This window comes from Peromyscus californicus, unplaced genomic scaffold (genome assembly GCF_007827085.1).
Source record: "Peromyscus californicus insignis strain IS unplaced genomic scaffold, ASM782708v3 Scaffold_1__1_contigs__length_55948999, whole genome shotgun sequence".
Taxonomy (NCBI): Eukaryota; Metazoa; Chordata; class Mammalia; order Rodentia; family Cricetidae; genus Peromyscus; species Peromyscus californicus.
This window is the reverse complement of record NW_026294492.1, coordinates 47,222,711-47,245,570: the sequence shown is the minus strand read 5'-3', so window position 1 is coordinate 47,245,570 and position 22,860 is coordinate 47,222,711. Positions and strand designations below refer to the sequence as shown.

General features: G+C 41.0%; 1 protein-coding gene and 1 long non-coding RNA gene across 4 annotated transcripts in view; one reads left to right on the top strand and one right to left on the bottom strand.

The window, feature by feature from the left end:
• LOC128115712 (zinc finger protein 878-like) overlaps positions 1-13,770 on the top strand; it is a 33,327-nt gene extending 19,557 nt beyond the window's left edge. For 2 of the 3 annotated variants that reach the window (XM_052746700.1, XM_052746702.1), the window contains exon 4: positions 8,785-13,770. In XM_052746700.1, coding sequence (XP_052602660.1) covers positions 8,785-10,525 — 1,741 coding nt within the window. In that variant the 3' untranslated portion in view covers positions 10,526-13,770. Of the gene's footprint in view, positions 1-3,851; positions 3,967-8,784 lie in introns of all 3 variants that reach the window. The other variant, XM_052746703.1, reaches the window with a different exon arrangement.
• Positions 13,254-20,980, bottom strand: LOC128115714 (uncharacterized). The gene is made up of 2 exons (XR_008220279.1): positions 18,457-20,980; positions 13,254-18,241 (listed from the first exon to the last, which is right to left on the bottom strand). It is a non-coding gene; the product is annotated as an uncharacterized LOC128115714 (long non-coding RNA).
• Positions 20,981-22,860: the final 1,880 nt, after the last annotated feature.

Sequence of the window (22,860 nt, the reverse complement as noted above, 5' to 3'; positions counted from 1 at the left end):
ATCAGTAGCTTCTTGGCCTTAGGAGCAGAGACTGCCAATGGCTCTGTGGTCAGGGATGAGATGCACCAATAGAGATCCTCAGCGGCCTGCCACTTTGCACAGAACACTACGGAGCTCATCAGTCTTGTTTCTCCAGTAGCCTCGCTGCACAGGGACAATGGACAGCTTAGCCAAGATGATGGCAGTGGCTACCTCAATAGCATCAAAACCCTTGAACATGATCTGCTGGCCAGTCAGAGTCTGCTTCTGCACTGGCATGCTCTTTGGAACCTCATCCTTTAGGGATGCACCCAGAAAAAAAAATCAATAGTCTTAGATTCCTTAATGGGCCTGGAGAACAAGTAGATATCCCCCAGGGACTTGATCTTAACCAGGTGGCTGAGCTTGGTGATGGAGATCCAATCCTAGTCTTTGGCTTTACCTCCACAAGCACCGCAGCCTTGGCCAGGCCAATAAGACCTCTGCCAAAGGCACCCTTGCCACCTAATCCTGGGCCCTGGATCCTCTGGGCCCTCCTGCTGCATTGGTTTCATCCACCGTTTGGTGTTTTTCAGAAGAAGAAGTGTTAAGATATTTCAAGACTTTAAAAGTCCAAGATCCCCTTAAAAACCCAGTGTCTCTTTCAAAAGATGAAAGTCTCTGAACTGTGGGCTTCTGCTAGATAAAAAAAAGTTACATTCTTTCTTACTCTAAAAAGGAAAAAGGAGTACATAGTCACAGGCAAAGCGAAGCAAAGCCAACCTCCTTCAGTGTCAGTAATTCAGTGTCCCATCTCTGAAACTGACACACCATCACCTGGGCTCCCAGGTCTCGGATCCACTTCCCCAGCTCCGCCACCAGCAGCACACAGATTATCTTCTACTGTCAGGCCAGTACCATATCACACTGGCTACTGTTCTGGGTGCTTCCATCCTACTGGTATTGCCAACATGCTGTGGTGTCCACTGTAACTGAGGCTCCACCTTCTCCTATGTAGACAGAGCGAAGGGTTTATTCAGCTCACATGTCCGGATCACAGTTCACCCTTAAGGGAAATCAAAGCAGGAACTCAAGGCAGGGCAGAGGCCCAGAGACAGGGACTGAGACAGAGACCTATGGAGGAAACTGCTTACTTTACTCTCCAGGACTTGCTCAGACTATTTTCTTTTCTTTTTTTTTTTTTTTTGCCTTGTTGTTTTCTTTTTTCATTATTATTTTTTCTATTATCAGCTTGATGCAGTACAAATTCTTTTTTTTTTTTGAGACAGGGTTTCTCTGTGTAACTTTGCGCCTTTCCTAGAACTTACTTTGTAGCCCAGGCTGGCCTCAAACTCACAGAGATCCGCCTGGCTCTGCCTCCCAAGTGCTGGGATTAAAGGCGTGCACCACCACTGCTCAGCTACAGTACAAATTCTTATCCTAATAGTAAAGTATTTCACTGAAGCTTGCCCAGTGATTGAGTAAAACCAAAACTTACTATAAACCACAGTCATCCTAGGGTCCCCCCTGCTAAATAGCCTCCCTGGTTCTGTGAGTTGCAGTCTGATTGTTTTTTACTTTATATCTAATATTCACTTATAAGTGAGTACATACCATGTTTGTCCTTCTGGGTTTGGGTTACCTCACTCAGGATGATATTTTCTAGGTCCATCCATTTGCCTGCAAATGTCATGCTGTCATTGTTTTTCTCTGCTGAGTAGTACTCCATTGTGTATATGTACCACATTTTCTTAATACATTCTTCATTTGATAGGCATCTAGGTTGTTTCCAAGTTCTGGCTATTACAAATAATGCTGCTATGAACATAGTTGAGCATGTATCTTTGCGGTATGATTGAGCATTCCTTGGGTATATGCCCAAGAGTGGTATGGCTGGGTCTTGAGGTAGATCGATTCCCAATTTTCTGAGAAACTGCCATACTGATTTCCACAGTGGTTGTACAACTTTGCATTCCCATCAACAGTGGAGGAGTGTTCCCTTTGCTCCACATCCTCTCCAACATAGACTGTCATTAGTGTTTTTGATCATAGTCATTCTGACAGGTGTAAGGTGGTATCTCAGAGTCGTTTTGATTTGCATTTCTCTGATGAATAAGGATGTTGAGCTTTTCCTTAAATGTCTTTCAGCCATTTGAGATTCTTCTTTTGAGAATTCTGTTTAGCTCTTTAGCCCATTTTTTAATTGGATTGTTCACTATTTTGATGTCTAGTTTCTTGAGTACTTTATATACTTTGAAGATCAGTCCTCTGTCAGATGTGGGGTTGGTGAAGATCTTTTGTCTTATTGACTGTGTCTTTTGCCCTACAAAAGCCTCTCAGTTTCAAGAGGTCCCATTTATTAATTGTTTTTCTCAGTGTCTGTGCTACTGATGTTATATTTAGGAAGTGATCTCCTGTGCCAACGCATTCAAGAGTACTTCCTACTTTCTCTTCTATCAAGTTCAGTGTAACTGGATTTATATTGAGGTCTTTGATCCACTTGGACTTGACTTTTTTGTGTGGTGACAGATATGACTCTATTTGTAATTTTTTACATGTTGACATCCAGTTATGCCAGCACCATTTGTTGAAGATACTTTTTTTTCCCCATTGTATAGGTTTGGCTTCTTTGTCAAAAATCAGGTGCTCATATGTGTGTGGATTAATGTCAGAGTCTTCAATTCGATTCCATTAGTCTGTATGTCGGTTTTTATGTCAGTACCAAGCTGTTTTTATTACTATAGCTCTATAGTAGAGGTTGAGGTCAGGGATAGTGATGCCTCCAGAGGTTGCTGTATTATACAGGATTCTTTTAGCTATCCTGGGTTTTTTGTTTTTCGTTATGAGGCTGAGGGTTGTTCTTTCCAAGTCTGTGAAGAATTGTGTTGGGATTTTGATGGGGATTGCATTGAATCTGTAGATTGCTTTTGGTAAGATTGCCATTTTTACTATGTTAATCCTACCTATCCATGAGCATGGGAAATCCTTCCATTTTCTGATATCTCCTTCAATTTCTTTCTTTCTTTCTTTCTTTTTTAAAGATTATTTATTTATTATGTATGCAGTGTTCTGTCTGCACACATCCCTGCAGGCCAGAAGAGAGCACCAGATCTCATTATAGATGGTTGTGAGCCACCATGTGGTTGCTGGGAATTGAACTCAGGACCTCTGGAAGAACAGCCAGTGCTCCTAACCGCTGAGCCATCTCTCCAGCCCCCAATTTCTTTCTTTAGAGACTTAAAGTTCTTATCAAACAGGTCCTTCACTTGTTTAGTTAGTGTTATCCCAAGGTATTTTATATTATTTGTGGCTATTGTGAGCCTAGCCTTTAACGGCTGAGCCATCTCTCCAGCCCTATTTGTGGCTATTGTAAACGGTGATGTTTCTCTGACTTCTTTTTCATCCCTTTTATCATTTGTAATTAAGAGGGCTACTGATTTTTTTGAGTTGATCTTGTATCCTGCCACTTTACTGAAGGAGTTTATCAGCTGTAGGAGTTCCCTGGTAGAATTTTTGGGGTCACATATGTATACTATCATATCATCTGCAAATAGTGAAAGTTTGACTTCTTCCTTTCCAATTTGTATCCCCTTGATCTCCTTTTGTTGTCTTATTGCTCTAGCTAGAACTTCAAGTACTATATTGAATCAATGTAGAGAGAGTGGACAGTCTTGTCTTGTTCCTGATTTTAGTGAAATCGCTTTGAGTTTCTCTCCATTTAATTTGATTGTGGCTGTTGGCTTGCTGTAAATTGCCTTTATTATGTTTAGGAATATTCCTTGAATTCCTGATCTCTCTAAGACTTTTATCATGAAGGTGTGTTGGATTTTGTCAAAAGCTTTTTCAGCATCTAATGAGATGATCATCTGTTTTTTTTTTTTTGTCCCGGCCAGCGGGATCTTCAGCAGAGACCCTAGAAGGGGGAATGGCCAATGAAAGGGACAAGAGACACAAAGAATTGACAGCAAGACAGTATTCTGATCAAGCTGCAAAATTTTATTTTCTCAGGTGGGTTTTATAGTAAGCAGACCAGGAAACTTTATTTGGGAAAAGATCAGGGGACTGTTGAGTTGCCAAGCAACCCAACCAAGCAACCTAACCACAAAACATTGTTACTAATGGTCACTGCAGCAGAAAGATAAGGAAATATTATTTTCTAATAACTCAGGACTTGTCCAGGCATGTCAAAAGTTTCTGGTTAGTAGCTCAGTACTGGGCAACAGAAACTTAACTCAGGCAGGCAATATGACATGGCACTTAAAATTGTCCTCGGCATTTTTTCTTTCAGTTTGTTTATGTCGTGTATTACATTGACAGATTTTCATATGTTGAGCCATCCTTGCATCCCTGGGATGAAACCTACTTGGTCATGGTGGATAATCTTTTTGATTGTTCTTGGATTCAGTTTGCCAATATTTTGTTGAGTATTTTTTGCATTAATGTTCTTGAGGGAGATTGGTTTGTAATTCTCTTTCTTTGTTGCATCTTTGTGTGGTTTGGGTATCAGGGTAACTGTAGCCTCATAAAAAGAGTTTGGTAATGTTCCTTCTATTTCTATTGTGTGGAACAATTTGAAGAGTATTGGAATTAGTTCTCCTTTGAAAATCTGGTAGAATTCTGCACTGAAACCATTTGGTTCTGGGCTTTTTTTTGGTTGGGAGACTTTTAATGACTGTTTCTATTTCTGTAGGGGTTACTGGTCTATTTAAATAGTTTATCCAGTCTTGATTTAACTTTGGTATGTGGTACCTATCCAGAAAATGGTCCATTTCTTCCAGAGTTTCCAAATTTGTGGAGTAGAGGCTTTTGAAGTATAACCTAATGATTCTCTGGATTTCCTTGTTGTCTGCTTTTTCATTTCTGATTTTGTTAATTTGGTTGCTCTCTCTTTGCCTTTTGGTTAATTTGGCTAGGGGTTTGTCTATCTTGTTGATTTTTTTCAAAGAACCAACTCTTTGTTTCATTGATTCTTTGTATTGTTCTCTTGGTTTCTATTTCATTGATTTCAGCCCTCAATTTGATTATTTCCTGGCATCCATTCCTTCTGAGTGAGTTTGTTTCCTTTTGTTCTAGAACTTTCAGTTGTGCTGTTAAGTCATTGGTATGAGATTTCTCCATCTTCTTTATGTGTGCATTTAGTGCTATGAATTTTCCTCTCAGCACTGCTTTCATAGTGTCCCACAAGTTTGGGTATGTTGTACTTTCATTTTCATTGAATTCTAGGAAATCTTTAATTTCTTTCTTTATTTCTTTCTTAACCCATTGGCACTTCAGTTGGGCATTATTCAGTTTCTATGAGATTGTAGGCTTTCTATAGTTTTTGTTGTTGTTGAAATCTAACTTTAAGGCATGATGGTCCAATAAGATACAGGAGGTTATTCCAATGTTTTTGTATCTGTTGAGATTTGCTTTGTGACTGAGCATGTGGTCAATTTTTTAGAGGGTTCCATGGAGTGCTGAGAAGAAGGTATACTTTTTTGTGTTAGGGTGGAATGTTCTGTAGATATATATTAAGTCCATTTGAGTCATAACATCTGTTAGGTCCTTTATTTCTGTGTTAAGTTTCAATCCGGTAGATCTGTCTTTTGGTGAGAGTGATGTGTTGAAATCTCCCACTACTAGTGTGTGTGGTTTGATGTGAGATTTAAGCTTTAGTAATGTTTCTTTTACAAATGTGGGTGTCTTTGTATTTGGGGCATAAATGTTCAGAATGGAGACTTTATCTTGGTGGATTTTCCCTGTGATAAATATGTAATGTCCATCCTGATCTCTTTCGATTGATTTTAGTTTGAAGTCTATTTTATTAGATATTAGAATAGCTACACCAGCTTGCTTCTTAAGTCCATTTGATTGGAAAGCCTTTTCCCAGCCCTTTACTCTGAGGTAGTGTCTGTCTTTGAAGTTTAAGTGTGTTTCTTGTATGCAGCAGAAGGATGGATCCTGTTTCATATCCATTCTGTTAGCCTATGTCTTTTTATAGGTGAGTCGAAACCATTGATATTGATGGATATTAATGACCAGTGATTGTTAATTCCTGTTATTTATTTATTTTTTTGTGGTAGTGTTGTTTTTCCCTTCTTCGATATTTGCTGGTGTGGGATTATCTATTGCCTGAGTTTTCATCGGTGTGTTTAACTTCTTTAGGTTGGATTTTTCCTTCTAGTGCTTTCTGTAGGGTTGGATTTGTGGATAGGTATTGTTTAAATCTGATTTTATCATGGAATATTTTGTTTACTCCGTCTATGGTGATTGAGAGTTTTGTTGGGTATAATAGTCTGGGTTGGCATCCGTGGTCTCTTAGTGTCTGCATAACATTTGACCAGGACCTTCTAGCTTTCATAGTCTCTATTGAGAAGTCTGGTGTTATTCTGATGGGTCTGCCTTAATATGTTACTTGGTCTTTTTCTTTTGCGGCTCTTAATATTTTTTCTTTGTTCTGTATGTTTAGTTTTTTGATTTTGATTATTATGTGGCGAGGGGACTTTTTTTTTGGATCCAGCCTATTCGGTGTTCTGTAAGCTTCTTGGATCTCCATAGGTATTTCTTTCTTTAGGTTAGGAAAGTTTTCTTCTATGACTTTGTTGAATACATTTTCTGTGCCTTTGAGTTGGTATTCTTCTTCTATCCCTATTATTCTTAGGTTTGGTCTTTTCATGGTGTCCCAAATTTCTTGGACATTTTGTGTTACGACTTTTTTGGCTTTAGTGTTTTCTTTGACTGACGAATATATTTTCTCGATTGTGTCTTCAACATCAGAGATTCTCTGTTCCATCTCTTGCATTTGGTTGTTTATGCTTTCATCTGTAGTTCCTGTTCATTTAGTCAGAATTTTTATTTCCAGCATTCACTCAGTTTGTGTTTTCTTTATTGTCTCAATTTTAATTTTCAAATCTTGAACTGTTTCCTTCTGTTTAATTACTTTTTCTTGGCTTTCTTTGACTTCTTCCAATTTTTTGTTTGTTTTTTCTTCCATTTCTTTAAGGGAATTTTTAATTTCCTCTTTAAAGAAGTTTTTCATTTCCTCTTTAAGGGCCTCTATCATCTTCTTAAAGTCATTTTTAGGACTGATTTCTTCTGCTTCTTCTGCCTTGGTATGTTCAGGCCTTGCAGGTGTAGAATCACTAGGTTCTGATGTTGTCATATAGGTCTTTATGTTGTTGCCTGTATTTTTGCACTGGTGTCTACTCATCTCTTCCTCTGCTTGGTGTAGGCAGAGTCTGTGTCTGAAGGTGCCTCTCTTGTTCTAATTGTTAGTCTTTGTCCACTAGGAGTTCTTGGTCGAATCAGTGCTGTTGGGCTCTGTTTCTCTGGGAGCAGCTTAGTTCAATCAGTGTCAGTTGGTTCTGTCTCAGGGAGTAGTTGTTCCCAATTGGTGCAGGGTGGGCTTATGGCTCCAGTGGTTGTTGGGTTCATAGGGGTTGTTTTGTTTTGTTTGGTTTTTTTGGTGGGGGAGCAGGGAAAGGTAGCTGTCTGGTCCCTGAGACTCTGATGGCTGGGGCCTAGGGGCTGGAGAACTGGTCTGCTGGTCCGGAGATGCAGGCTTACCTGTTTCCAGTCAGTGTAGGGTGGGCTTATGATTCTGGTGTTCCAGTTCAGTGGCTGGGTGGCACCTTCTTTGGTGTTCTCAGGTCACATTTTGCTCATTCGTCAACTCCTCAGCTGATCTTGTTTCCTCAGACTGCAGACTGTAGGCTTCTAAAACCTCTCCTGAATGGATCTCAACTGAGCAGGTTGTTCAGTAGGGCATTCTCACCCACACCTCCATGTTGCTGGGTTTCACAGGATCAGCAGCTGGGCCCTGGGTTGGCCTCAGGCAATATTTTCTGTTCCGGTCTGTTCCTATTTTCTTATATAATGAGGACCACCTGGTGCTAGGGGTGGGGGGGGGGGGTGAGGCGATACCACTCCTAGTTGGCTAATCTCTCCCACATTGATGATTGATCACAAAAATGTCCCCACAGATTTGCCTAAAGATGATCTTAAGGAGATATTTTGTCAGCTGAGATTTCTCTTCCAAGATGATTCTACATTGTGTCAAGTTGACAGAAAACTAACCAGAGCACACCTCATCATTTCAAATGTTATACAGGGGGACCAAAAGATTGCCTAGCTGGGAATAGGGCTGACCATGCAATCCTAATGGCCTGAATTCAATTCCCAGAACCCACATAAAATGGCACTTATCTATAGTCTATGCACTTCTAAGACAAACCCTGTTTCACTGACATGGAAGGAAACAGCACTCCTGAAAGCTCTTCTGAGATCTTCCCATGTACCATAGCACACATGCACACCCACAAACACAATAAATGAACACAGTTTTCCCCTAAGACTGGGTTTCTTTCTGTAGCCCTGGCTGTTCTGGAACTCACTTGTAGACCATGCTGGCCTCAAACTCAGAGATTTGCCTGCCTTTGCCTCTCAAGTGCTGGAAAAATGAACACATTTTAAAATCAATGTTGTATTGATTTATCCATAAGCCACGGGGACAAGTTGGGGATGACTAATGTCAGCTTATTTCATGGACATGCAAATATTTAAAAACAGAGTATTATTTTGGTTGATACCATTTTACATCCAAAATGCACATAAGATTGTGGATTGAAATTTGTGTTGAGATGATATGTGAATATTTAATATTCTCAAGGAGACATACCCTACTATACATGAATACCATTATTTCTCTTTTAACTGTCCTCAAGTGGTCTTGAAAAGCATTGCAGTCCAAACATGTTTCAAACTTTTTCTCAGCATGAAACCAACATTCCTTTTGTTCAGTCATTAATAAACCAAGTCTTAGTCATGTACTCTCCACTTGTTTTGCAGCAGCCAACTGGTAGAGAAATTCTGTGAATATAAAGAAAGTCTTCAGAGTACAGAACTCTTCAGCTGTATTCCAGAGCCTTCTGTGAACTTGAAATCTTCTCCAGGATTTTCCACATGTGAGAAGCATGTGTGTGGAGAAGGAAGCATTGGCCATTCATCTCTAGGTGCACCCCTAAATCATCAGGTAGGACATAAACCTCATAAAGACCAGGAATATGGACGGAAGTTGTATAAACATAAGGAGTTTGGGGGCAGCTCCAGTTCCCCTCTGTCCCTTCGGACACATAAAAGTGCTCACACTGGAGAGAAACCTCCTAAAAATAAGAACTGCAAAGAAGACCTTCTTTGTCTCCAATCTGGTCAGAAGAATGAAGAACAGGACCATGCGAAAAAACCTCATATTTGCAAGCAATGTGGGAAAGGCTTCACCTATCCCAATTCTTTACAAACACACGAAAAGAGTCACAGTGCTAAGAAGCCCTATGTGTGTGAACTGTGCGGGAAAGGCTTTTCTCGGTTAGGTTCCCTTTCAAAACATAATGTAAATCATTCTTGTGAGAAAGCATTTCTGTGTAATCATTGTGGGAAAACTTTTACTCGTTCTGCTACTCTTCTAAGACATAAGAGAACTCACAGTGGTATGAAACCCTATGTGTGTAAGCAATGTGGGAAAGCCTTCACTGTTTCTCGTTACCTTAAAGCACATGAACTAACTCACACTCGGGAAAAAACTTATGTATGTAAACAGTGTGGGAAAGCCTTCACATTTTGGAGTCAATATCAGAAACATAAAGTAATTCACAGTGGTGTGAATCCCTATGTTTGTAAGCAATGTGGGAAAGGCTTTACTTATTCCAGTTCCTTACAATCACATGAAAGAATTCACACTGGTGAGAAGCCCTATTTGTGTAAGCACTGTGGAAAAACCTTTGCTCATTTTGGTAACCATAAAAGACATGAAAGAATTCACACTGGAGAGAGACCCTATGTATGCAAGCAATGTGGGAAAACTTTTAATGATTATGGTTCCTTTCAATTGCATAATAGAGTGCATGCTGGAGAAAAACCCTACAAATGTAAGCAGTGTGGAAAGAATTTAGCTTCTTCTTCCTCCCTTCAGAGCCATGAAAGGAATCACTGTGGAGAGAAGCCCTATGTGTGTTTGCAATGTGGGAAAGCTTTCAGTTTTAAGAGTTCTCTTCGCAAGCATAACATAATGCATACTGAAGAAAAACCTTATGAATGTAAGCATTGCAAAAAAGCCTTTCATCATTTTTATTTACTTCGAGGACATGAACGAATCCATAGCAATGACAGGCCATATCGGTGTAAGCAATGTGGGAAAGGTTTTTATTATTCTAATTATCTTAAAAAACATGAACAAATCCACAGCAGCGAAAGACCCTATCAGTGTAAGCAATGTGGGAAAGCTTTTCATTATCCTAATTATCTTAAAAAACATGAGAAACGAATCCACAGCAGTGAGAAACCCTACCAATGTAAGCAATGCGGGAAAGCCTTTTGGTCTCCTGATCAGGTTAAAAAGCATGAACGCATCCACACCAGGAACAGACCCCATGAATGTAAGATATGTGGGAAAGGCTTTACAACTCCTAATCAACTTCACTCCTGTGACAAACCTTATTTATGTAAGCAATGCGGGAAAGAATTTTTGTTTCCATATCGTTTGCAAAGACATATACTGACACATAATAGAACAAATAAGGATGTTCCTAAGTAACATGAGAAAGCCTTCTCTTTGTTAGTTCTCACAGAATCAAACCACATGAGAGTGAAATAGATTATGCTGACAGTGTGGGAAAATGTCCCAACCAGTCATAATGGAGAGAAGCTATTCTGTTGAATTGATGTGGCCTTTAGTACTAGAAATTCTCTTCAAATACATATAAGCAAACACACTAGATAAAAGCCTTTTGGAGAAAAGCTACAAGTAATGTAATAAAATCTTCTGCATTCTTCTCATTATGGAGAATATGTAAAATAGCTCACACTGGAGAAAAACCTTACACATGAAATATAGGTAGCCTTTAGTTCTTAGGGGGCCCTAAAAATGTTGTAGTAATCTCTTTGGGGAGAAACCCTTCATATATAGTGTGGTGGTTTGAATTAAAATGTCCTTCATAGGCTCATATTTTAATGCTTAGTCACCAGGGAGTAGAACTGTTTGCAAAGATTGGAAGGATTATGAGGCATGGCTTTTTGAAGTAGTTGTGTAAGCTTCTTGAAGGGATTGTGTCACTGGGGCTGGCTTTTGAGGTTTCAAAAGCCCTTGGCAGATCCTCTCTTTCCCCCTTGCTCTGTGCTGCCAGCCATGATGATAACAGACTAATTCTCTGAAACTGTAAGCAAGGCTCCAATTAAATGCTTTGTCTTATAAGAGTTGCCTTTGTCATGGTGTGCCCTTGTTGGGAGTAGGGATGACTTTGTTGGAGGAAGTTTGTGTCACTAAGGGTGGGCTTTGGGGTTTCAAATGCTCAAGCCAGGCCCAATGTGTTTCTCTTTTCTCAATGTCTATGGATTCAGATGTAGAAGTATCAAGTTACTTCTCCAGCACCATGTGTGCCTGGTTCCCACAATGACAATGAACTAAATCTCTGAACTTAAGCCAGCTTCAATTAAATACTTTCCTTTATAAGAGTTGGCATGCTCATGATGTGTCTACACAGCAATAGAACACTGATTAAGACAGTAGTTGGTACCAGGTTGGGGTATTGCTGTGACAGGCCTGACCATGTTGCTTGTTGGCAGAATGCTTAATGCAGCATACCAATAGGAGTGTGGGAGACAGTGGTGCTGAGAGTGATGTAGATGATGATGGTCTAGCTTGAGGTTTCATAGGAGAAGAACATTAATAAGTGGCCTAGAGATCATGCTTGTGATATTTTGGTGAAGAATGTAACTGCTTTCTGCCCTTGTTATAAAAAAAAAAACTGCCTGAGGCTAAATTAAAATAATTTGGATTGATAACATTAGTAGAGGAGATTTCAAGGCACCCTAGTATTGACTATTGAGTGATTATTAGTGGTTACTGTTATGTAGCTCAATAATGAAAAGAGTAATCTGAAAAAGGAAAAATACAAAATGTACAGTTTGAGGAGAAAAGAAGCACCAGGAAGTATAATGGAGCTAAGTTCAGGGCTCAAAGAGATAAAAGTTTACAGAAAAGTCTGATCCTAAATGTAATAAAGGATAACCTCAGGACAAGACCCCACCTAGCTAAGCTTCCAACTTGTGAAAAGGAATTAAAGAAAAGTTCAGGGCAGAGTGTGGTAGACCATGCCTTTATTCCAAGTACCAGGGAGGCAGAGGCAGGCAAATTTCTGAGTTGGAGGCCAGCTGAGTCTACAGAGCAAGTTCCAGGACAGCCAAGCATATGCAGTAAAGAAAACCATTAGAAACAGAAAGCTGGTGAAAATGTATTTTAACAAGAGGCCATGTTCCAGCCCCAGCAAGCAGATGAACTTGGCAGCTTTAGCAACTCAATTCTGGCTTTAGAGTCAAGGTTATAAAAAAAGGATTCTGGAACCTCCTTCTTATTGTATATATGATAACACTGTGGACCCAGAATTTGTGTTTGCATTAATTAAATAAACTCAACCTTGGGTCAGGAGGTGGGGCCAGCAACTAGTTGACAGAAAGTAATCATAGAGTCAGAGGAAGTCCAGGAAATGAATAGAGAGACACCCAGGAAGTAGTAGGGAAGGACTTTGAGGGTGGTGGTCCTTTTTGGTTTGGAGGAATGGAAGAGTTGCTCTCTTTTTTGAGATGTTTGAGAAGAGGGAAGGTTAGCTAGTTGCTCCTCAGCCGCTCTGATCCAATAGGTTTTCACCCCAGCCTCTGACTCCCGAGACTTCACCGGTAAACGGAATGATAGAGATCTAGTTAAAAACTGTATTTGCTGGCAGCAGCAAGAGGTAGATCCAGCGGAAAGGAGAAGTCCTGCTGGGTCACTGCCAGAGAAGTGGGTCAGTAACTGTGGAGCCTCAGTTACTGGTTGAAACAGCAGTAGATTCAGGTACAGTCACTGTGACCACAGAAAAAGAACACCCTCGACGGCTAAGAAAGATGCTGAGGCCAAGCATGTGTCCCTGCCTGGAGGCCCAGAGAAGCCTTTGTGTGAAGCTGTGAAGATAAAGCCTGGGCTGCCTTGGAGACCCCCAAGATGTTGGAGATGCCAGAGTTGTGGGATACCTACAAAGGAGAGTTGCTAACAGAGTGTGGAACCAGCCCAAGAGAAGGAAGTGTGTTTCAGTCCACAAAGCTGAAAGGAGTGGGTATCTGAGGAGCACTTTTGACATCAGATAAGGAGATGTAGAATTTGAACAGTTTGAACTTTGCCCTGCTGGTTTCCAATCTTGCTTTGGTCTAGTATTAACCCACTATGCTCCCTTTCTTCCATTTTGGAATGGTAATATATATTCTGTGCCATTGTATATTGGAAGTATGTGGTCTGCTTATTTTATTTTATTTTACAGGGGATTACAGTTAAGAGATTCCCTTGAATCTCAGAAGAGACTTTGAACTTTGGACTTTGAAACAGTGTTGAGACTGTTACAGACTATGGAGACTTTTGAAGTTGGACTGAATGCATTTTTGCATTCTGATATGGCTATAAGCCTATGGTGGCTAGGGAATAGATTGTGATGGTTCAAATAGGAATGTACCCCATAGGCTCATATATTTGAATGTTTGGTTTAGGGAGTGGTGCTACTTGACAGGGATTAGGAGATGTGGCCTTGTTGGAGAAAGTGTGTCACTGGGGGATGGGCTTTGGAGTTTCAAATGCTCAAGACAGAACCAATGTGTCTCTCTTCTCCCTGTTACCTACTGATCTGGATGTAGAACAATCAGCTCCTTCTCGAGCACAATGTCTACCTGCATGCTGCCATGCTCCCTTTCATGATAACAATGGACTAAACTTGTGAACTCTAAGCAAGCCCCAATTAAATGCTTTCCTTTATAAGAGTTGCTGTGGTCATGGTGTGTCTTCACAGTAATAGAACAGTGACTAAGACATATAGGGAATCTTATAAAACTTTCAGTCATCCCATGTTCATTTATAGACACTCACTGTAGAGTAGAGATCTCACTATAGAGTGGCCTGAAACATAGAATTTGTAAAGTCTTCATAATCACTTTGTTAACACTTATAAGAATGTATTGAGGCTGGGTGGTGGGTGGCCCACATCTTTAATCCCAGCACTTGGAAGGGAGAGGAGGGAGATCTCTGACAGTTTGAGGCCAGCCTGTTCTACTAGTTTCAGGACAACCAAGACTACAAAAAGAAACCTTGACACAAAACAAAATAAACAAAGAATATGTGAGAGAACTCCTGGTGTTAGAAAACATGTAGGAAGATTGCTTGGTTCAATTCAAAAATTAAGAAATATCAAGGGGCCAGGTGGGGTGGTGGTGGTGGTGGTGGTGGTGGTGGTGCACATCTTTAATTCCAGCACTTGGGGGGCAGAGGCAGGCAGTGAGTTCAGGCTAGCCTGGTCTATAGAGCTAGTTCCAGGATAGCTAGGGCTACACAGAGAAACCCTTTCTTGAAAAGCCAAAAGAAGAAAAGTTAGGTTTAGGAAACAAGTTTGATTACAAGAGATATTTGATTTTAATCTGACAATCTCACCCACTGAGTCTGTGTGTTCTTAACCATTGAGCCATCTGTCCAACACCTCTATCTGCTTCTTTGAATCAGGCTCTATCTAGGAAGCCACTACTAGCCACCTTGATACTTATTATGTAGCCTAGGCTGGCCTCAAGCTCACTACAACCCTCCAGTCTTCAATCATAACATGTTTAAGTAGTATTTTGACAGGAGATATATATGTCCTCATTAAAAATAATACACAGAAAAAGTAGTTATTCTTCACTTGCACATTCATCCATTTTAGTAAACACTTTTCCACTATATCCTTGTCTAATCTACTTAATAAAATATGTGAATTTAGTCACCTTTTGTTCCACCCTAATTTTAAATTTAAATTTTCTTATTTTTTACTGATTTTGCTTTTTTATTGAAAATAACTTTTTCATACAATGTATACTGTCATGATTGCCCTTCTCTCATCTCCTCCTAGATTTCCCTCCCCTATCCAATACCACTCCTCTTCTTTCTCTCTAGAAAACAAACAGCCAGATAAACGAGAATAAAATAAACAAACAAATGAACTGGTATGAGAAATGCATACATGGAACACTATGGATTGCCCAGAATCTGGGGAAGATGCTACATCCAGTGGGGGGTATCTGAGGGAAAAAAAATCTATGTACACTATGCTCTCATATCTGTTAACTTTATTCCTCTAAGACAAAATTCTATCAAAACAGCTACAGTTCATCAGCATTCAGGGCAGGAATAAATCTAGATACACCAAGCTCTTTGTCCATCTACTTTATTTCTCTGGGATGAAATCCTGTCTACATAGCTTAGTTCTGTCCTGACACTCAGTTCCTCTTTGTCCCCTCTTTCACTGCCCTCTCATAGTCCTGCTAACTGTTGTGCCCAGATTGTGACCCCCAGAGAGACCACCAAAGATGAGCGTGCCAGAATGCAAAAGCAAGGTTTAATTCTGGGATATCCAAATACAAGCCTAGGCAGGGACTTCGTCCAATACATCCAATGCAGTGGAGGCTGGAGGAAGCACCCGCCTGTCTGCAAGCTCAGTTTTTAAAGGGAAAAATCACAAGGTTACATCATTTAGGGGTGCTGGTATGAGTACAATTCTGATTGGCTCGCTTCTAGGGACTTCTAGAAATTACTTCTAAGGGAGTGTTTGCCCGCCACCATTTCTCATTGGCTGCCTTCAGGTGGGGGCATTTCTGTGGTCAGTTACCCTGGAAACCAGGGAGAGGACATTCCATAGTCTGGCAGGCATTACCTCATGACTACCTTGTGACTCTGTACTTTTACACTTCCTGATTTCTGGAATCTGGACTGACTTGTTTCAGTAACTATTGGCCTATTCCTAGAAAGAGAAATCTTAGGCCTTAGTTTTTGGGTGAAAGCATTTTGGTCTTATTTCTAAGATGGCTCATTTTGGTCTCGCATTTCCCCTTCTCATGTGCCTAATGGAACCCAATCATGGGTTTTGGGCAGTTAGCTCATAAGTATCCCTCTCTAATAATGGCCATGTATAGTTAGCCATCTTGTCTCCATGCCAGGGAGTTTTCTTTTGACCCAGCATTTCAGCCTTTTCTGAACAGGGAACATGGGATGATGTATTCTCTTCTGGAACTGCTTCGAGCTGGCATTGGGGCGCCGTTGTCAGGGACCCCAAAAGGCTAAAAAGCTAGTCAAAGATTGGGCAAGGGGCATTTGTCAGAAGCATGTAGCTGCCTGACCCCATAGGGACAGGGAAGAATCATGTTAGCTGGGCTGGTCTACGTCAGCTTTTAGCAAGTCCGGAGCTCACAGTCATCTGGAGCAGTGGAGTTAGTGACTGAAACTTGGAGGTGACTGCCAGCCAAGTGGAAATCTGTTGAGACAAATTTAAACTAGGAACAGAAGTTAAAATTTATGAACTTATTTGGAACCCTTAGGTCCATACCCTTAGTAATGGGAAAAGCAGTAGTCCCAAAACCAGAAGAGAGGAAAAATACCATCTTTAGGAATACTTATCTGGGGTCCTTTTCAACCTCTGTAAAGTGGGTCTAGGTTTTTATGACTCTTTTGATCCTTTGAGGCCTACTTACAAAATGACATAAAAGTTTTAGATACATTAGTATTACCAATCTGTACTGAAATCCATATTGTAGAAAAAGCAGGTAATGGGTATCTTGTAAAACAGCAGAAGTGGACTCATACCTTTGAGTCCCAACAAGAACTACAGATTTGGGTTAAAAGCTTGTGCATTTTCCTTCTGTCCAGAAAGCCAGGTATAAATTGGACAGAGATTTTTGGCCTGATGAGAAACACTTTTAGGTTTACATTTATGACATCTAAAACAAATCTAAAACGTTGAGCTTGTGACTGAACAGTAAGTAGTTATTGCTCTACCAGCTCATCAGGGCTCCTAAATGTTAAGCTCTGAACCATAAAACAGGAGAGTAATCTGAAACATATCTCATCCTAAATTATTTTTTTGAGACCCTCAAAGTTTAGAAGCTTTTCTATCCTCAGACCTTTCTTAGACTCATATCTGAACCTTTATGACTAACTTAAACTTTTATATCTTAGAACATTTTTCTAAAAGTGAGCTAACGAGCTAGCTATAGCCTTGCAGAAGGATCTGGTTGATGCTGCCATGCTGACAAAGTTAGAGCTAGCCTAGCCATCAGTACTATCAGAAATCTGAGAAGGATAAACTATATCTGAGTGCAGACCAAGAAGCTTCCAATCCTATAAATTACAGGGACCAATCCCTACCCAGGTCTCCATAGCATTGGAGGCACCAGTCGGAACAGCATCAATCTTTTTTCACCATCTGGCCCATTACGATCCTGTTTCCTGACTTCAGCACAAGCAGCTCCATCACAAGCTTCCCATCAACTCCTTAATGTGACCATCATTTCTCCACCAGGCTGAGGGATGCTTCAGAAGAGATAGTGTTGCTCCCGGATGAACTGTCCAGTCAACTTGATGTCCACATCTACCTGGCCAACCCTGGTGACACCATCTTTGATGTGGTAGAGAAAACACTGAGACACCAAGGGGTCCTCATTCAGATTTACTAGATGGGGAGTCTTTTTTTTTTTTGGAGAGAAGACACCCACAGTACCACCATCCTCTCGGATAGCCTCGCCCATTTCAGCCAGCAATGCTTCTCTCTCCATTCTCAGGGCTTCTATCTTACGAAGCTTCTCCTCTCAAGTCTCATTCAGCTCGGTAATAGTCTTCTCCGTCTCCTGCAGCCTCTCCATGGCCTCCTCAGGCCCAATCTGAGGCTCAGCACTGGGGGAAAAGGAGGCTCCAGTTCCCCATTGTGTGGAGGAGGAGATGAGGGTGAAGCTGGGGTGGGATGAGATGATGCAGCCGACAGAGCATCTCCAGGACTGTCCTCTTTTACCTTTAGACCTCCTAGAGCAGATGCTGAGAGTCTCTGAGCCATCAGCAGCTCCTGCTAATGTGCCACCTCCTTCTGCAGCTCTTGGGTAAGCCAGGCATTGGAGCATCTTGCCCTGTGGTCAGTGTTGCCATAATCTAGGCAGAGATGTTATGGTGCCTCGTACATAATCTTCTTCGGAGACCTTGGGTCACTGCTAGGATCTGGAAACCTGTCTGATATAATAAGCTTTTAGATCAACATTTAAATGCCATATTCTGCAGATCTCTGAAGTATGAGGGCTGTCAGGTATCTGAATAGACAAACTTTGTTTCTAGTTACTTGTTTCAAGCTCAACCCTGAAAACATATGCAAGGGACTGAGTAAATGAGTAAATTTATCCCTGTAATATTACATCAGTACTTACTTACCCTGACTACAATTAAAAAAAACTTGATTATGGGGGCTGGAGAGATGGCTCAGAGGTTAAGAGCACTGGCTGCTCTTCCAGAGGTCCTGAGTTCAATTCCCAGCAACCACATGGTGGCTCTCAACCATCCGTAATGAGATCTGGTGCCCTCTTCTGATTTGTAGACATACATGTAGGCAGAACACTATATACATAATAAATAAATCTTTAAAAAAAAAAAAAAAAAAAAAAAAAAACTTGATTACTTATGACTGACTATTTATGTTCTCTAACAGCCTACAATAAGTAGCCTAAAAACAATGCTTTTAAGTTGAAGCTCTTCTAGCATCAAATACAGGTTCAGTAAAGAAACCAAAACAAAATATCAATATAAAACATATATATGCATCAGTTTATCCAAATAACGTAAGCTTAACAAACTTAGCAAATACAAGGAGGCTAGACAACATTCTTAAGCCTGAACGTACCTTGGGTAAGGAGAAACATTTTTTTAAGTCATTGGTTTTTAACTATAAAAACTGTTCTTAAAAGATTAAGATCTCTCAAATGTCTTCTGTAATATCAACAATAAAGTATCTTCTTTTACTTTAAGGGGGAGAAAACATGGCATCATCATAATCTGTATAAAGTAAAACCAAGCTCCAGAGTGCAAACAATCCCAAAGTTCAATATCTGGGATTCATTTATAATCATTTTGGTTCTTTTACTTAGAGGCTTGGATCATTTCTTTGACCCTATCTTTGGCAGCACATACATAGCCTTGCTTACTCCATTTTATTATGGCTGGTGCTTCCGGTGATCATCACCTGACACTGGCATTTTTTTTTTTAAACTGCTAAGGTCCACCACTGCAACTAGACTCTTTTTGGAACTCTAGTCCTGCCATACATTTGCAAACCTCAGCTGTTTCCTATGATTCCTTTATATTACAAAGTTTAGCTGCCAGAGCAAGGTATATTCCTGTGTATAAAAGCATTGATGTGCAGCTTTAATATTTATTAAGTATCTTACTTATTAAACATATGTTGTCATCTATTTAAATTCTCTATAAACTTGCTGTTGAACACTTGGTAAAGACATAAGTACTTAGGTGTTAACCTGAGTAGATCTTTATAACCTTAGTAAAAGATGGCTGCCAGCCACATGCCTGCCCATGAGGTCACCAGCCAAGATGGAGGAAGCCACGTGGTTGCTGTTTAAAGCTCGTTTTTCTAAATAATTACTTGCACACATACACACAGTTGGATCCAAGTTACACACATACATACGTACAGTTAAAGCTTGCTTACATTTTCAACAAGTCACATACCTGTATACATACACACATAAACAGTTTGCAGAATCATTAGCCATTCTTAAGATGAAAACCAACAAGAATTAACTTTTAAATTCAGTATTTGCAGGTATAAGAAACCATAACAGTTTACATCACATCCCCTCTGACTTTCTACAACCTTCTATATACCCTCAGTCCGTTCCTTTGATCCCTCAGACATTTAGACAAATTCCACTTTTTCTTTTCTTTTAAAACAGAAACTCTTATCAAAGTCTTTCTTGTGATTTCCCTCAGTAATCTAGAATATATTGTAAAGTTACAATATTTTAAACAAGAACAGAAATACATGCATATACCATAACAAGAATAACTCTCAATTTGCATCAGCACTGTACCACAGACAAGAAACTGTTGGTGACATTCCATTCTTGGAGCCAGACCTTGATCAGGTTTTAACCCCAGGGCAGGTCTTGGGAGCCCCACCCAACACCATGGAAGAGGAAGAGGATGGGGAAAGCGTGTACCATGGGAACAAAAGATTGCTGTTAACCTCAGATTTTCAAGAACATGAGAATGGCAGACTGAAAGTGACTCCATGCCCTGGCTGGGCCCACAGACTTGTAGGCTACTCCTCAGCTGTGACCCTGGAGGGGCAGTTAGTTCTCCACCAGCCCCCACACTGAGCTCCTTGAGGATCCTGCTGGCTCCCGCCAGCTCTGCCCCGTGTCCACACAGGAGCCCAGCCAGAACCTGCCAGCCATATCTGGGCCCCACAATGCTCATAGCCTGCCCTAGCACACAGTCATAGTCCGTGCCAGTTCAATCACCAAAGGGGCCTCTATCCCTTCCGCTGGCAATCTGGCCCACAAGTCCCACCGCATACATAAACTCAAGCATAAAACATTCACACATGTGGCCACAGTTTTCACACATTGATACATTTATATAAGTATAACAAATCACACAGACGAACAAGATAGGCAGACAAAAAGGAAGAACAAGGGCCCTACAGATGGTCCAAGTAGATGAGAGTCCAGAGAGGGAGTCTCGATTATGCCAAAGACCGTAAGGATGGGACAGGGACAATTCAACAGAGTCTCCCGATCCCCAGAGTTCACAAAACAGATGGACCCTTCACAGGTGTCCAAACAGACGGACCCCTCATGGGCGTCCTAACAGACGGACCCCTCACGGGCATCCTATGATGAGGGGGACCTGTGGGGACCCCGAATCCTGATGAGGGGTTGGGACATCTCCCAACTCCTCCAGGGTCACCTTACAGGCGCGTCCGCCAAGGTGAGAGCCTGTCAGATTCAACTGCTGGCTTCAGATAAGAAAAGGAAAGTAGGGGCTGGAGAGATGGCTCAGAGGTTAAGAGCACTGCTTGCTCTTCCAAAGGTCCTGAGTTCAATTCCCAGCAACCACATGGTGGCTCACAACCATCTGTAATGAGATCTGGCGCCCTCTTCTGGCCTGCAGGGATATGTGCAGATGGAAAACTGTATACATAATAAATAAATCTTTAAAAAAAAAAAAAAAAGAAAAGAAAAGGAAAGCAAAGACAAGAAAATGGAGCGCTCTTACCGATCGGTGCAGATGGACCTCCGGAGCTCTTAGGTGTCCCGGTGGGGGGGTCTCTGGAGATCCCGCATGAGCCCCCAAATGTTGTACCCAGATTGTGACCCCCAGAGAGACCACCAAAGATGAGCATGCCAGAATGCAAAAGCAAGGTTTAATTCTGGGATATCCAAATACAAGCCTAGGCAGGGACTTCATCCAATACATCCAATGCAGTGGAGGCTGGAGGAAGCACCCGCCTGTCTGCAAGCTCAGTTTTTAAAGGAAAAAATCACAAGGTTACATCATTTAGGGGTGCTGGTACGGGTACAATTCTGAAAAAAAAAAAGAATGAGGTAGTGAAAGCCAGGCCTTTCATCTCAGTACAGAGGAGCTAGAGGCGGGAAGATCACTGTGAGTTTGAGGCCAACCTGGTCTACATAGTTAGTCCAGGAAATCCAGGGCTATGCAGAGGGACCCCATATCAATAGATAGATAGATATATCAATAGATAGATAGATAGATAGACAGACAGACAGATGGGCACAGAAAAGTGAACGTATCAGAGTAAGCTCAGATACACACGTCACGACAACAAACCCATTTGTACTGGTTCTGATTTTATCAATTTGACACAAAATAGACTCACCTGAGAAAAGAGAACTCAACTGAGAAGATTCCTGTATCAGATTGTTCTGTCAGGATGATTGTGTGACATTTTAATCATTATGTGGAAGCCCAGCCCATGGTGGATAGTGCTGCCTCTGGGAAGGTGGCCCAGGGTTGTATAATAAAGATGGCTGAGGGAGCGATGAGGGACAATCCAGTAAGCAGCATTCCTCCATGGCCTGGGCTTCAGTTCTTGCCTCTCTAGGTGCCTATGATTCCCACATTGATGAAATGTGACCTTGAAGTGTAAACCCTTTCCTCCTCCAAGTTCCTTCCTCCTTCCTTGGGCCCCAGTGTTTATCTCAGCCACATAAAGCAAGCTAGGTCACCGCTACTTTGATTAAATAATGCTTGCTAATGGTTAAAAACTTTTTCAAAAGTGACACTTCATCAAAGGAAAACTGTCTTGCCAGGCACGGTGGCACATGACTGTAATTCCGACACTCAGGAGGCAGAGGCAGGCAAATTTCTGTGGTCTGAGGCTAGTTTGGTCTATATAGCAAGTGCCAGGCCACTAGGGGTTACACAGTGAGACCGTGTATCAAAAAATAAAACACAAAAAGGTCTTCCCACATCACAGGTTAATGTAAATAATCTGAAAATGGTTAAAATGTAATCATCATGGAATTAAGTGGAAAGTGCATTTCTTATTGTATTTTCACATTACCAAGAGGTTATGATCAGGTAACTTGTTAGAAAACATGGACAATTTGTATTTCTAAAGAACAGCATCCAATATATCACAGGAAATACTTTAGTGGTCATCTTCATCTCACACAGCAGAGACAAATCTCCTGCTGTAATTACACGTGCATACCACCATCGTTCAAGCACCGCTCTTTAAAGACTATAACAAGAGAGATGGGCATCCTGTAGGTTACTTGTAAAATGTGCTAAGCATAAAACACTTGAGCCACGGTAGTGAACACAATCCCCTCTCCTTTCTAATCTGTCTGACTATTATTTCTCTTCACTCCGTTATCACAGCCTTCCACACAATTAACTGCTATGATTTCACAAATACAGAATTACATTCAACACTGAATCACTCCTATAAGGCCTCTGAATTAAATACCAATTCTGCCAGAAAACAATCTATTGCATCTGAGGGGACATGACTGCATTATGAACATATTTAG